Source organism: Uranotaenia lowii, chromosome 2, assembly GCF_029784155.1.
Source record: "Uranotaenia lowii strain MFRU-FL chromosome 2, ASM2978415v1, whole genome shotgun sequence".
Lineage (NCBI taxonomy): Eukaryota > Metazoa > Arthropoda > Insecta > Diptera > Culicidae > Uranotaenia > Uranotaenia lowii.
This window is the reverse complement of record NC_073692.1, coordinates 305,907,592-305,923,890: the sequence shown is the minus strand read 5'-3', so window position 1 is coordinate 305,923,890 and position 16,299 is coordinate 305,907,592. Positions and strand designations below refer to the sequence as shown.

The 16,299-nt window shown below is 32.2% G+C and overlaps 1 protein-coding gene across 4 annotated transcripts in view; it reads right to left on the bottom strand.

Annotated features, from left to right (window-relative positions):
- Positions 1 to 16,299, bottom strand: part of LOC129748230 (uncharacterized) — a 71,661-nt gene that overhangs the window by 15,479 nt on the left and 39,883 nt on the right. For 3 of the 4 annotated variants that reach the window (XM_055742753.1, XM_055742755.1, XM_055742756.1), the window contains exon 1: positions 14,652 to 15,073. The exons of the other annotated variant lie outside the window; for it this stretch is intronic. In XM_055742753.1, coding sequence (XP_055598728.1) covers positions 14,652 to 14,691 — 40 coding nt within the window. In that variant the 5' untranslated portion in view covers positions 14,692 to 15,073. Of the gene's footprint in view, positions 1 to 14,651; positions 15,074 to 16,299 lie in introns of those variants that run through there. 4 annotated transcript variants of the gene reach the window in all.

Here is a 16,299-nt window from a genome sequence, read left to right as displayed (position 1 = left end):
AATGTTGGGTGTGTTTTTCCTTTACATGGGCCTAGCTATGACTCGTTACATTCAGTGGAGAATCGCTCGTCTGACATATTCACCTTACGATGGTGTATGTTTGTTTCTTCGAGGTCTGTCTGGAGCAGAATGTCTAATTTGGTTTGGCCCGGGCGTGAATCACCTCAATAGAAAACACGTGTTGGATTTGGTATACTTCTAAGCGAGGAAATAGTTTGCATTTTCTCGTATTGGGAACTGTTGTTGTAACAAATAGTTTAGGGAAAATAGTTGGGATTCATATGAACGTTGATATCCGAAATATGGGTACACCATTTTTTGACGTTTGCATTTAAAGACCTAACTACGCTACACTTTACACTAAGGTCCAATCTTAAAAAAAAGGGAACGACAGATCCTACACTTATAAAATTCAGTCACTACACAACCGATTTTTTCAATCTTAAAACCATCGAATTTTAGTTGGTGCCATAATTATGCCATTCCATAAGATCAATACATTTGTACATTGAATCAGGTGGCACTTGAAGTTTCATAATTTTACTTATCCTACCCTTTTCTTCAATATTTTGAGGTGGATATAAAAATCTACACGCATTTTTTTTTAATGATTTATTTATTAAAGTTTTTTTTTAAATTTTTATACAAGGCGTACTAAAATGATCAAAAATACAATATTCATATTCAATGATACATCGATTTTATAAATGCTATTTACACTCTATTTGATACTTATGTATCTCTTAAAAACCAAGATTATTATTATATAGATTACTAGCAGACCCGGTAAACTTCGTCTTACCATGTTAAACTTTTCGTCCATTTTCAATTTTTCCTAGTTTTTTTTACATTTCCCTTCTTTCCCTTTACTCGAATCGTCCCGCTTAATTCTATCAAAATTAAACCATAGAATTTCAAATCAACGGGTCTTTTTAAATACAATTTTTGTTACTTGTTCCATAAATAACTGTATGTTGATAATATGTATGTTCCATTTGCTGTATTCCATTTAGTGATTTATTCCGTTTTGTTCGAGTTCACAATAAGGTTTAAACCGAAATAAAAAGTATCTCATTTATTGGAATATATTGCTCATGAATCTTTGGAAAATTTTTGAAGTGTTTTCCGAATATTTTGCCTAACGCAGCGCTTTCAGCTCCCAATTAGCTTTGGATGGTGTATTTTTAAGAGCTGAATAATTGAAACACATAAGAAAAGATTTTTTATTAACCATTTTCAAACAGCTTTTATTTCATCATCCTCATGCTTCGAAGCAGTTTGAATTAAAATCCATATTTTCACCAAAATCATTTCCAAAAAGTTTCGCCTGATACTTAAGTTATAGACTTCACACTTTTCAACTTAAAATGTTCCCAAACAGCATTTGTCATGGCATTAAATCTGACGATTTTGTATACTGCAAATTCCTTTTTTTTATTCAAGCCAAAAATGCAAATTAGTTCATTTGATTTTATTTAGGATTATGTAATATTTTTAAGATTAATAACATTTAATTGAAAAGCAGATTTTTTTTAAAATTTAATAGATCGAAATGAAATAATCTGTTCAGGCTTTGATGGTTTCGTGAGTTCATTTCAAAAATGAAACATAGGGGCAAATGCAAACGAATATCACCACAGTTCAACTTTCATATTTTCTGAAAAAAATCATATTTTCAAAAAAAAAAATTAGTTATGTTGACAAAAAGAAATATCGAAGTATACATTTGTATCATTTATTGGGGCAAGTGATAACACATAGGTCTTTTTCAGATGCGTCAGTGAAAAGACTTTAAAATGAATTTAATACTTGTTCTTGTTTGTCTGTTTTATCAACTTTCATTGATATATACTAAGTTTTCTCCGGAATAAATTAATGCTTGGTACTTCAATTTCACTGAATGCTGTTCAACCAAAAGACCTTGATTTACAAAGACCTTTATAATGATTTTGAATATCCGCTTCAGACTCAACAGTCGGGATATCCTTTCTGGCCATTTTGGAGATAAAATTCTTGAATTGTAGATGTTTCATTGCTAAATGGCGCGTTTTCACTTATTCCACCAAAGAAATTACATGAATTTATATTACTTTTAACACTTTCAGGTCATATTAAAAGTTCATCATAAAAATCTGCTGCCCCTGGAATATCAATCACAAAAAAAAACTTTTCAACAAAAAAGTGAATCAAAAGTCTTTTCTATGTAGCCAAAATATGTTAAACAAAAACATACTTTTCATGTTAAGTTCGTACTTGAATTGTGTGTAAACAAACAGTAAACGTGTAAACAATTTTTTGATGAATTATTTAAAAAAAAAGTTGAGTTTATTTAATCAGATAGTTTTTTTGGGCCCAACAATTTTTAGATGAAGAATTAATGTATACACTTTTCATAAAAGTTGAAAGTTGGCACTTGCTCTAGTTGACTTTCTTAATTGAAAATTCTTCCGGAAAACTCATATCCTCACTTTTTGTTATAGAAAAGTAGATTATTTTATTGATAACAACTTACGTTTGCAAAAAATCAAAAAGTTCATTCGGCTTTTAAAAACTTCACACAGACTCTCGTTCAGTTAATGTGTCCAGCGTTCTAGGCGTATCGGATTATACGAAATTGAATGTAAAGCTTCCCAATTTCTTATTTTCAAACATCCAAAAAATGTCATTATTTTATATTTATCATTACCAAATTCATATCTTTTGGACAACAATTTACTACTTAAATCAACACGAATTAAAAATTGTTTGAATATTTGAAATCGTTTATATGGTTTTGATTCGATCGATAAAATATCAATCCTTGTCACATCTAGGCGTCATTAATTATTTACCATGTGCTGTGACAAATAAGTAAGGAAAAAACACATCTAGGTTGCATATCGCCCCAACGTGCATAAGAAATATAGGTTCTTGGTTGAGAAATAGGCGCCTAATTTTTAAATTTTTCCAGCGATCAATGAACAGTATGCTTTGGTTACTATTATCTTGCAACGACGTTTGCTAGCGACGCCTCGCCCATGGAGACGAAAAACGAACCCCTCGAAGAAAAGAAAATCTCTAAAAATGGATGCCAGACTTTTCAACTTCAGATTTTGGCAAAACAAATATTATATGTTTTATTCGATCAGCAAAATGTCAACCTGAGTCACATCTAGGCGTCATTCATAACCATGTGAGCTAGGATTCAAGAACAAAAAAATCACATCAAGGCATCATATCGCCACCACTTGCATTGAAAATATGCTTGGTTGAGAAATACGCGCCAAAATATTCTCACTGATCAGTATGCTATGCCATAGTTACTATCTTCTAACGACGTCAGGTCGCGACGCCTCGACCTTGGAGACGAAAAACAAACCGCCCAAAGAAAAAAAAAATCTCGAAAAAATGGAAGCCATGACTTTCATTTCATTCAAAAAACTACAAATTTAATAATTACGGACAATTGATGCGACTTTGTGTTGTTTTTATTCGATATAAACCGATTCGCATGGCTACAAAATATTCTAAAAATAATTTCATTTGAATCGTTTCGGTCGTTTCGGAGGAGTAGTACTACAAACACCGTTACAAGAGAATTTTATATAATAGATAAAATTTTCTAGGATTATCAGTGTAATAACATTTCTGTTTGCTATAAGATTTTAATCGCTGTATATTTGTGATTCGAAATTTTAGATGGCATGTTCGGCGGGAAGAAATTCTAGAGATAAATTTATTTATATAGAATATGAAAGAAAGGTGGATATGCAGGCATTAGTGCGCCAACAGAAGAAGCTTGATAGGTGTTTAAACTTTAGATTGTGACGAAATCATTTGAAAATGACGGAAAAAGATTTTTAAACCATATTTTGATTACGATCAAATGCCCTATAAAAAAAAAATTTTTTTATTAAGGGGGGGGTAGGGTCTAACACTTTCAAAAAATCGATTTTTTTATTTTTTTATTTTCTTATTGTAAAACATTTCAAGAATGTTGTGTCAAATTTTCAATTCAATTGAAGCAAAACTGTAGAAGTTATAGGCCTTTATCTCCTCCTATCTAATACTGCAAGAAAGCAAGAGCAGAAACTTCAAACGCGTTTTTCTCGGAAGCACATTTTTGAAGTCCGTGGACATCGTCATTTGAAAACTACTTATCCGATTCTTTTCAAATTTGGAACATGTTTTCTACATATAAAATACCAGACCCCAACGTTTTTGTTTTTTGTTTTTTTTACTTTGGGGAGATTTTACAGGTGAAAAATGGCGGATTTTTTCGTGAAAAATCGTAGTTATTACTTCAAACAGCCACAAAAATTTCATAAAAAAAATTTTAAGTTAAATAAAAACGTTGGGGTCCAGAAAAACATCTATTAAAAATATTTTGCTCTGATTTTTTGTCTTCAGATGATTCTGTGCTGAGATACAGTGTCCACCGCAAATCCTGTTTTTTAAAAGGCATCCTCGAAAGTGCTCCGTCACCGGCTCATTTTTCAATATTTTTCTACGAAAAAATTACTAAATGTTCTTTTAACAATGCTTTGTATAATGCAAAAAATTTAAATACATTTGTTTGAACGATAGCTCTAGAAAAAAATCGTGAAAATGGTGTTTTTTTATAGCCGTTAGACCCTACCCCCCCTTAAAGTAACAGCAACAGTTTCCTTGTTTACCGAATTTGAATAAAAATCTATTTGATTATTTTTCATTTTGCTTGAAGATGCCTTTTAATACAATTAGCATTATGTCAGAAACATGCCGGAAATCTTCTCAATGTGTCAAAACTTGCTTAGGTACTTATGTAATAAATTTAATTTAATTTACTTGCAAATCGTTTGTGTTCAGTCTTTTTTTTTTTATTTTTTCTTGGATGGTCCTTCAAATTTTAGTAATTCTTAAGATACATTGATTTGGACACGTCCGTTTGAAAAAAAAGAAAGGAATTTCAAGAGCAATAAACAAAAGTACTTAAACTCACACAATAATTTTTTTTTTCGAATTTAACATCACGCACATCCATGTAACTTATAGAAAATTCTTTCTATACGCTCAGTGCTGCTCCCTTCTGAGAAAAGGTCTCATAACAGGTGACTAAAATAGCTTGTACATACTCCATGGAGGTCAATAGTTTGAGAATTCAACAACGTCAACGTCAAATAGGCGATGGAAGCGCTGACGAATTTGGGTGATGGTTTTGCATTAGTGCAAGTGGGATGCAGCTATAATTTCACCCAACTTTTGACAGTTGTAAAGGGGTTTTCTTAAGGAGAGAAAGAATAACTTTTCGCTTCCATCGCCCATTACATACAAAATTATCGAAGCAACCGTTGTTCGTATTCGCACTGTTGGTACCAATTTTCAACATGCTTGTTTTTATGAGCAAAAAGATTCCCAATTGAGCATTGAATAGGTGATTTTCTTCTCGAACAGAGTAAAATAAGAAAAGTTGAGTTTCGGTTGAATTCAAATTCAAATCAAGTGTCTTCCGGATGGCAGTATAAGGTTTATAATTCGTCCAAAAGATCAACCAAAAAAATTTGTTTTTCCTCATTTAAGGTATCGTAGATGGCTCTGCAGTACTTACTTCGGAACAGATATACTTTTAAAGCTGATTTGTTTTTCCAAGACACACATTGGTTACCATGGCTAGATGCATGAATCTTGTTGAAATTTGTTTTGCTAAACAGAAAATTTGATGTTTCTAATAAAATTTCGATGAACAACTAAAATGATTCAAGATTAACAATACACTAACAATTTCGACTCCAAAACCTTGATATCTATTTCAGGACCACCATTCTGCAACAGTTTTTCAAAAAAAAAAATTCACTTGTTTATAGCAGTTGAGTCCCAAATATTGAATCCCTATAAAGTTTGACTAAGATTGTCCGGATTTTGACCTGATTTTCTTACTCTCGTGGAGATTCTCTCACACTATTTGCAAAATCAAACGAAAATTTTTTATTGAGCCCTAAGAATTATTTATCTTGCGTCCAAATCATATTTTTTTCAACAAATTTAGTCAAATCAAACATAAACAATTATTTGGAAGCCTTTAATATTCAGATTCTGAATCGGCTGATGTGTTTCGATAAAATAAAAACAGTTTTCCACGTGTTTTTCTTTTTGATTTTAATGAAATAATTCTGAAATTTTACTGAAATTTCGGGGAAAATTTAGCAACAATATATCCTTATTTCGCGTTTTTTTTGGATAAAATCGCCCGGATTTTCCCAGCCCGGATACTTGCGGAAAAATATCTAGTAAGAATCAAGTTAATTGTTCTTGATTTTTAGTTTGGTTCATTATTGGTTTAGAACCCTGCTTCGAACCTTGACGTTGCTATTCAATCTAAAATATGCTGAATTTTCCATATTTTTAATTTTCCATATTTTTATATAATATGAAAAAAATATATTTAAAATTCAATCCATTTTTGGGATTTGGATTTGGAGTTTTTATCATCAATTTATATGCCGGTTTTAAACATAAGATTATTTCATGAGTACAGAATTGAAAAATGTGCAGGAATTTCATCATTCACAATTTTATCTAAATTTACATTTAAATTTACAAATTAAATAAATAATTTAAAAAATCGTATTGAAACTATAAAGTCAGAATCAAATAAAATATTTTTGGTTAAGGATTCTGATACAAATTCCACTTTTTTGTTTCAAATTAATAGGATTTCTTATCTGAAATTTAGATTCAGGTTTTGAATTTAGGTTCAAAATGCAGAATTCCGACTTGAAACTAAAATTCAAGGTTCATATTCAGATTAAGCTCAAATTCAAGTTGGAAAATCAATATTAAAATATCATTGTTAAAATTTCATGAAGGATTCTTATTGAGGGAGATTGCAGTTTCCTTACTTTGATTATTGATTGAAATTAAAATTTTATATTCAAGTCAGTTTAGAAACACAAACCTGGTGTCAAACATAAAATCTGGATTCATTTCAAACAAGTTGTTTTTTGAAAAATATAGATTTTAGTTTTGAAAACTTTGAACATAGGATTTCAATTATGAAATACTAAATGAAATATGATAATTTTTTAACTTGTTTTTTATCCTGCGGTGAAAATTCAGATGGAAGTTTTATTTAGCATTATTTCTATTGTAGTTTTTTTCAAAATCAATTGTTCTATCTAACTAAAATCTAAAATTTTAATCGAGTTCACAAGAGTAGAAAATAATATACCTTATTTGAACTGTAAACCTAATATTTTTTGTTATTTCTGAATATTTGATACACTTTCACCCATGATCAATATGGTTATGTTTGTGGTTAAAAATAATTGACTTGCTCCAGTGAGTATAAAAAGTTATTGTTTTAAATGAATCGTTAAAAATTCTTTTCTTTTGTTCCTATTATAGTCGTGTCTACATCATTGTGTCATCCGTGACTTATATTAACGACGCAGTTGGCACAACAGTCATTTAAAAACTTTTGTAGAACAACGGTGTTCGATGTTTACTCTTGGGCTCGAACTCACGGACATCATCTCAGGAAGCATCTGACTTACCAACTGAGCTATATCATACGTCCCCATATTTTTTAAAGCTTCATGAAAAAAAATTGGCAACTTCTCCTAGGGCTTATTTTCAAAAAAAAAAAAAACTTTAAATGTAAGATAAACCTAAATAATTTGTACTTAGTGTACATAAATTTCTCTACTTGTGAATGCATTATTCAAGCAAATATGTTATAGGAAAAAATGTCATCAAGCCTCCCCCCCCATCCTCTCATGAGCCGGTCCTTCCTACGGTCCTGACCTACATATGTAGTGAGATGATTGGTTGTTTTGAAAAACCTTTCCAATTATTGTAAAAATTGGGCTCGCATCCCAAACAATTTCTCCCTAATACAGATTTTGGAACTCAACATAGGACATTCAACATTTCTTCGTCGGTTTGGATTCCTCACTTCTTCTAGAGGAATATAGGAAGAGAGGAGGTGGGCTCTCATACATGTTTATGCATAACTTGAGAACTAATCGAGCAAATGAACCAAATTAGGAGTAGGATGGTAAATATTTGAGAACGAGAAAGGATTTTATAACTGCATGTTACCCCCTCCCTTCCTAGAGTTTAAAAAGTTAGTTTTTTTTATTAGATCGTGATCATTGCTTAGCATAAAATTACAATTAATTATCCTAACACTAATATTCTTATTATCATTGTAGGATTGTAGAAAATAAGTTTTTCTCAAACTATCAAGATCAAGTCTCCCTAACCTTAAAAAAACACTTATTTTTCGCTCCACGAAAACGTATACAATTCACCTACGAGATCAAGTATCGTTATAATTTTTGGAGCATATAAACTTGGAATTAAATGCTGTAAGAATATTCGAAAATCGACGAGTTGCTAATTTTTTCTAGAAAAAATATGATGAAAACAAGAAAATGAGAATAAGTTTCTCCGTTCTTCCCTATAGGACAACAGACGTGTTTTTTTTCGCTCCGTCGATTATAATTTTGATTTAAATACATCGCTAGCATGTTTATCTAAAAAATAGTGTTGTTCTTAAATCGAATGGCCTGATGAGTCATCAGGGGCGGTTCTAGAGTTGGCTCTTGGGGGGGTGATTTTCCAAATTTTCAAAAATTAGTCAATATGAAGGAACGTAATATCTGTTGAAAAAAAGATCATTTTGAAAAAGCGAAAAGAGGGGGAGGGTGGCAGGGGGGGGGGGGGGCGTTGAGGGTTGTCACTTTTAAATGAGTACAATATAATTGCACACTACTCCTCCTCCCCCACTTCTATTTCACTGAACAAAATCATATGTATTTCGATAAATATGAAATAAGACAAGAATGAAATCTTTTAACAAACTTTTTCATTAATTATAGAACAACCAGCAAATCTATAATATTCACTGCAAAAAAGATCTTTAAAGAATTTCTTGTTAAAAATGTCATTTTACAAATGAAAATTATACACACGTTGTTGAGCTTATGAATATTGGTACTAGGCCAAACAAAAAGTATATTTTCGAGATAAGTTTTAGTTAATTATCGCTATGAATTTCAAACTGTTTATCGGAGATTAAACTTTTCATTGGATGAATTTACTGAATAGTGATTTGGAAATTTCGTAATTTTAATTTAAATTTGGAAACACAATCTTCTTTTGAAATTCTGGTTTTGATTTTTCAAATTCTCAAAATAAAAAATCAACACTCTAAATATAAATTTAGTTGAAAATGAGATTATCAAAATCAGATACTGAAGTATGAAGCTTCTGGAACTTAATTTTAATTGATATGCTCTTGAATTTCAGGTTATAATTAAAAAGTTTCAATTTTGATTGTACAGAAACAAATAAAAATAGCAACAAATAAATTATATAAAAAGTTAAAAATAATTTTTTCTTCTTGTTTGTATCTTCATAATTCCAAACTCTTGAAATGATATTGATTTATAATAAAAAAAACATGGAATGAAGCCATGAAGGGTAAGTTTAGTGAAGAGTATTTATCAATTACAATTGAAATAGCCAAACTTTCAGACGTTGAGTATCAAATCTTAAACTGGATTTTAACTTAAAATTTCAAAATTATTATGTGGATGAGCTGAAAGCAGTTTCGGCAATATAATTGGTGTAGATCTTGAAATTCAGCAATATAAGTCAAATGTCACAAAAAGCTTTTTCGAATGTTAGCTTGATGGATAGCCTTGTTGCCAAAAAAATAATCGACTGACAACGGGAAAGTTTTAATCCACAAGGGGAAAAATAAAAAATAGGAAAACTGATTTTGTAAAAGTTTTGCGACCTTAACTCGATTTTTTTGTCAGTTTTTTTTGTCAGAAAACTAATTATTTTAAAGTTTAATCGATTAATGATGAAGCAACTTACCTAGATGAACAACAAATAACTATTATGAATCTATAAATTATCTTTTATTCATTCATCAATGCAGATATTAGGAAAGAATGCCACTAAGTGGCAAATTTCAGAAAAAAACGATACATATTTTGTTCCTAAAAAACAACGATTTGAATAAAATAAATTTAACATTTTTCTTAATTCTATAATTTTGTCGTCCAGAAGTCACGGTAAATTACTCACAGTCTTCAAAAAAATTGATCATGTAGTTAGATCCTTTTTTTCTAAATCTTTTTGATACTGTTAACTTTTGCTAAAAAGTGCACTGGTTTTGTCTATGAATTTTATCTAACGTTGAATTTTCAAAAGTTATACCGAAAAACAGAGCAGATAGAAAAAATATAAATTTGCATTCAGTACCCCTAAATAAATCAAAGTCAGTTTTCAAATTCTTTGCACCTCGGAAAATGTGAATTTTGTTTCCTTATGTTATAAATGTGAATGCAGATTTTGAGTTTTAAAGATGAATTTTAATCTCTTTCTCAAATCACCAAATCCTTCATATTAAAGCAGCTTTTGTAAATAGTTTTTATTCCTTTTTGGCTCTAAAAACTCATAGGGAACGCGAAAATTACAAACACTGCCCACAATTTCATCTTCCGATTTATTGTTGCACTGAAATCTCTTGTGTTTTATTAACTTGAATTTAGAAATCTTTAAAGATTTTAAAATTCAAACTCTAACTAATCAAAATTAAAATTTAAAATTTTCATGTTCAATTTCTGTTTGGTAGTATGTACTTGATCTTTTTATGGTTATCCATTAGGGGAGGAGCGGGCTATATGCGCCTATTAAGCCCAATACTGATTTAATCAAATATTACATCGAATATGTGTACAAAAACAATAAACACATCAGCAGACATCTGTTTTCTATACATTCGAGTAATTTTTTGTTGAAATCTCCTCCGTTTTTGAGAAATTGATTTTACTATAACTCTTGTTAAAATTGCCGAACCTCAAACCGTGCGGGCTCAACGCGCCTTTTTATGTTTTAGGTAAAATTTCTGTTTTTTTGGCAATACTTTCGTATAATTTCATTGGAAATGCTAGAAATTGATAACTTTTATACGACAAAGCTGAAGGTTTATAAAAATCTCTGTATTTTATAACTTTATGGAATAAACAAAATTTAGGGTTACCATCATGTGGAGGAATTTCATCCTAAGATAAATTTTATCAAATCTGTTTTGAGATCTTCCATTTGCTCTTAAGATGTTAATTAGAGCTAAGATTTGAAGTTTCAATGATAAAAATCTTGTATTCATTCTATTTAAATTTGTTATTTTAGAGTAGCGGCATTTTACAAACATGATGGCGGCATACAAAAACACTCTCTTGTTCCACTTTCCCATCATTATGAAACCATCATAAAAGCTTAAATTTGTTTTACTTCTAAGGTTCATTTGAATAAGAAACAAAAACCACCCAACTTTTTTTTTGAGCTTCTTTACGTATAATTTTTAAAAGTCAAAATATTACACCAAACGGTATCAAAACCTTGTATGAATTTTTAAATTTTTCTGAGTTAGTTTATTCATAAATTCTTTCTTGTCTTATGTTCGAAGCGTACCACCCTCAAAATGCATTGATTAGATATGTTGTCTTGTCAGCCATTTAGTTAAACGGCCGTAGGCGCATTTAATCCGATAGGCCCATTTAGGAAACCTTTCCTTTCGACGAATTTCAGATTCGTCTTAGCTTTTTATTCTTGAAGTAAAGTTTTATTATAATATTTCGTCCCGATTCTTTCGGTTTTTAAGATATTTGGAACAACAAAGAAAAATCCTAATGAGGAACTTTTCGTTGACGAATCTTCCTTGAAAATGGATTTCATGCGGCCTCAACATATTGGATATTACGATTGAATTCATTTTGTGAAATATTGGTGTCAAACAGAAAGATAAGAAGGTATCAAAGACTGACAATTGAAGTCACACGTTTGCGCCTACTGGAAAACTGATCACTCCAATGAAGAATGTGACTATAATTTAAATTTCTTACTAATAAGGCAATTTAAAACTTAAAGTTCAAAGGCATTTTTTTCACTCCTTAGAATGACCAAGATCTATAAATCCACTAAACATGATAGTCATTTATGAAAATTAAAGGAAATTGGAAATCTTATGATTTCATTCATTCGTAGATAGTTTGAGTATTTTAATTATTTTCTTCTATCTGACAGAATAAAAAATAAACTGCATTGTAAAGGCAATCAATACATGATTTCAGAAGAAAATATATTAAAGTATTTCAGTGTTACAACAATGTACGCTCCCCTATTTGACTTTTTCAAGTTTTAAATTCCAAAAATTTTTAAAACATAATGAAGAATTAAGAAGCTCAGATTTTGAAACAAATACAAAATTTATCACAATTTGCTCATGAAAATTTAGGCATATGAGGTATTTTAGTGACAATTAAAAAAATGTCCCTACATTTCATTACCTACCTCAAATGTTAAGTAGATAAATGGTTAGCAAATTCAAAGTCAACACTCAAAGTAATTCAACAGAAGTTGATTGGTATAATTCGATCCAGGGCATTGCAAGTTACAGCTGGGTTACAGTTTGGTAGACAGACTTTTCTTCAATCGTGAGCCTGTAAGTGATAAACCAACTTTTTCGTTGATGAAAAACCCCCACGGAGTGGAAAATTTTTGAAAATTTAAACGGACATCTACTAGAGAAAGTTCAAAGTTTTTATAGAAATTCGAGCATTTACGGGTACTTTATAACGGTTTTTTGCCGCTTGCCCCCCCCCCCCCCCCCCCCCATAGGACCGCGCCTGTGAGTCAGCGTACCAGTAGGTAATAGTTACGTTACGTTGGAAAAATGTTTTCCCTCGCAATCTATCAAATCGTTGACTCCGTCAAGTGCTAGAATATAATTGGAAACCAGCAAGAGCTATTTGGAAGTAGGAAATTCGCCTTCAATTTTCCAGATGAATTGCTTCTGTTTGATGTGTAGGGGAGGATGGGGATACTTGCTCCCTTTTCTTTTTTTCATCATATTATTTTTTTTGGGAAAATTTAGAAACTTGCCGTCTTCTGACAGCGTGTAATTTCAAGTTAATATGCTCCAAAATTTAGAACGATATATGAACTCGTAAATGAGCTAGAAGCATTTTCGTGAGACTAAAAAAATTGTGATATTTTTTTAAGTTACAGGAGACTTGATCCCTAATTCAGGGTGCGCTGACCCTAGGCAAAAATCTAATAAAATCCGAAGATAAAAGGTCCGTTGACTGTTTCTTGCCATATAAGTTCTCGTTTCACAGTTTGTAAGTGTTAGACTAAGAGAATTTTAAAAGTTTGTCTTCTACCCTAGATGTATTGCATACTTTAAGGCGCAATTTTCTAGTTTTTAGATAAATACAGTATTTTTAGCCCTTTTTAAGTGATAATTACTGGATAAACATTAGTTATTGGTCAGATATTAGTAATTTCATGATAACCAATGATCACGATCCATTGAAAATTAGAATACATATGTTTATAATAATTTTTCCATTTGAGAAACATTATAAAGTGATAAAAAAAGATCTTCAAATCACATTTTGTAAGAATTTTCAAAAAAGTTCAATAACTCGAAATTAAAATTTTTAAAACTTGTTGAGATAACAGCATTGTTGTTTTGCTCTGTTTGGCACATTTTTCTAGAACATTTGATATTTGTAAGACAGTCCTGTTCCGAGATATAGCGAAGGAATCAAGTATCCCCAGGGATCAAGTATCCTCATTCTCCCCTACAGTAAACGCCGATTTATTTGGTGAGAACCAACCTTTTTATATATTTTTTCACATAAAATGAAGGCGAGTATGATTTCAATTACTTTGATAGTGAACTCCACGCTTCATTTCTTCCCTTGTTCCAGTATCTTTTGCGGTATTTACCACATAGTTGGCCTGGCCGTAGTAATCTTTGTTATGCATTTTTATTTGTAACAGAGAATACTTTGTAAAAGAAATTACACATTTTGAAATAAAATATACGGGATTTTTTACGTAAACTAAGCTTTTGATGCATCACATCGATTCTACGTGTGCTTTGTAGTAGCTAATGTAATTACATAAAACTGACACATGAAATTCAATTCAATTTTATGATCATTGGCTTAGAAAGCTATATGCTACTGAATGTACCATGACCGCTGGCTACTTATGAAAAATCACAAAATGTCCTTGTAAAGTGTGAACTGTATGTTTGTTCTTTTTGTTTTCAACTCTGACCATATAATAAATTAGTGTTTATTAGTAGTCCGTTAAAATACCAGAGTAAAGAAATTTCACCACTGACAATCAATGTTTTGTCTGTTCAAATTCGCATATCCTTGCACACGCCCACGAGCAATTTTCGCAAAAAAAACACCATCAGCTCAACCGGCAATCGTACAAAACAAAAAAGGAAAGCTAAATACAGCTTTCACCGGGCCCGGCACGCCTAGACTTCCCCACTTGATAAGTTGCCTGTTTCGAAATTATTTTTCTACCCTGATATCACACAACACCATGTTTGATTTTTATTTCTAGTCGGCCGGCATGTTTTGCTCCTCGATCTTTCCCCGGGGGGCGGTCGGCCGTGTGGCTCTCGATTCCAATGGTTTGATATCTTGAAAATCACTTTCAAAACACTTCAAGTATAAATAAAGGTGCAGCGCAGCGCTCAAGAGTTTCGAGTATTCCTCAAAGGGAGGAAAAACCGGGCCGATTTTGCAATCCTCGTTCAACACACGCAACCCAAAACAGTGGCAGAAAGCTAAATCATAATTTTTTACCCGAAAATAGCAGCTCTGGCAACATTTCCGACACAATCATCGGGTTGGAATTTTTGGCAGAGTCCCACACTTTCCACCAAAATCGGACAACGCATTCGCGTACACTGGCGAAGACTTTATTCGGTTGCCGATTTGCCTAGATCTGCTTCAATTGTGGTGAACTCGTTTCTAGCCACTTCACACACGGAACGAATCATCCGACAGCTCCTAGGAGTGCATGTTCCGGGTACAGTCCTTGTCTTTTTTGGTCGAAAAAAACCCACGATCAACAGCCCAGGAAATTTCCCTAAATGGCAATCGTTCACTCTGCCTTTTATTGAACCACGTTTTCCCCAGTGCCAATCGCTTTGAAAATCCGTGTGCGCGTTTTCAAGTCGTCTCGCGTGTTTTCGAATTCACGGGGCGGCGACGTCGCGACGCGATGCGAGTTGGACTAAGACTACTTCTAGCCGAAAATCGTCCGTGTCCGAAATAGCGATCCAAAAGGGAATCAAAACATCATATGAATGCCGGGTTTTCCTTCTACTGCCATTTTCCCACCTTATCTCAGTTCGCCTCTCACACAACAGAGAGTCCATCCACCCACATGCGTTGAGTTAGATTCACCCGGTAATTTGTTGCTTCTTATTCTAAATTTTCCTCAATAACAGTGCCTTTCGTAAGCAGGGAGGATCATCTCGAGCAGTTTCTCAATTCTCTCGAAATCGTTTGAGCTTGTTTGCTCATAATGCCGACGAGGAGGGCTGGTGTGTAGCTTAGGTTTATACCTAAAGATTGAAATATACGGTCTAAGGGAACAGGGATAGACTTAGATTCATTCACAAGTTGATCGGACTTCAGTGATTGGGTGTCGATTGAATGCATTCGAATTTGATGGAGACGCACTATACTTTAACCCGTTTGACCATCTGTATGGAGAAAAAATCCAACGTCGAATTTCCTTCAGAAACTTCATAAGATTGATGAAAAAAAAGTTAGATTTGTTTCCGAAAGATAAAATGTTCAGTATTTTTTAAATCAATCAAAGGAATTATTTCAGTACTATCGTTAATCATTAATAACTAATTCATAAGTGAGCTCCACAAAATGTCCCATAAACTTCTTAAACACACAGCTTGACCCGTCACAAAACCTTGATTGTAAATGGTCATAAAAACGCATGTCGTAAAGCTGTGTACGATGATGCAAGTGAGGAATGTTGAAAATAGGTCCTACACATGTCGCAATTTTTACCAACGTTGCCGGTGAAGATTTACCCTGATGGGCATAAAACGTATGCAAATTTCCTCATGCTGCTGACTGGATATCCCACGCGCTGTGGATATGTTATACCTACTTAATGGGTGTGTGAAACGTTTTTCCAATGCAACCAACGACAACCTGTAGAGTCAGAGCTGAAGTGTGCCGAATTTACGTTTGTACGGTAGAAGAACAGTAAGATAATTGCTCTGAAATATGATAAGATCAGCCTAATTCAAATACGGAAAGAATTTCATGGGCTGGTTATGGTTAAGCATGTGTAAATATGTTAATGTATCTTTCGTTAAAACTTGTTTTCAAATTGAGATTTAGAAACAGATTGCTCACAGTTTCGATACTGAACCCTTAAAAATCACCTAGGAAATTGGAGGAATCGAAATTTTTTTAT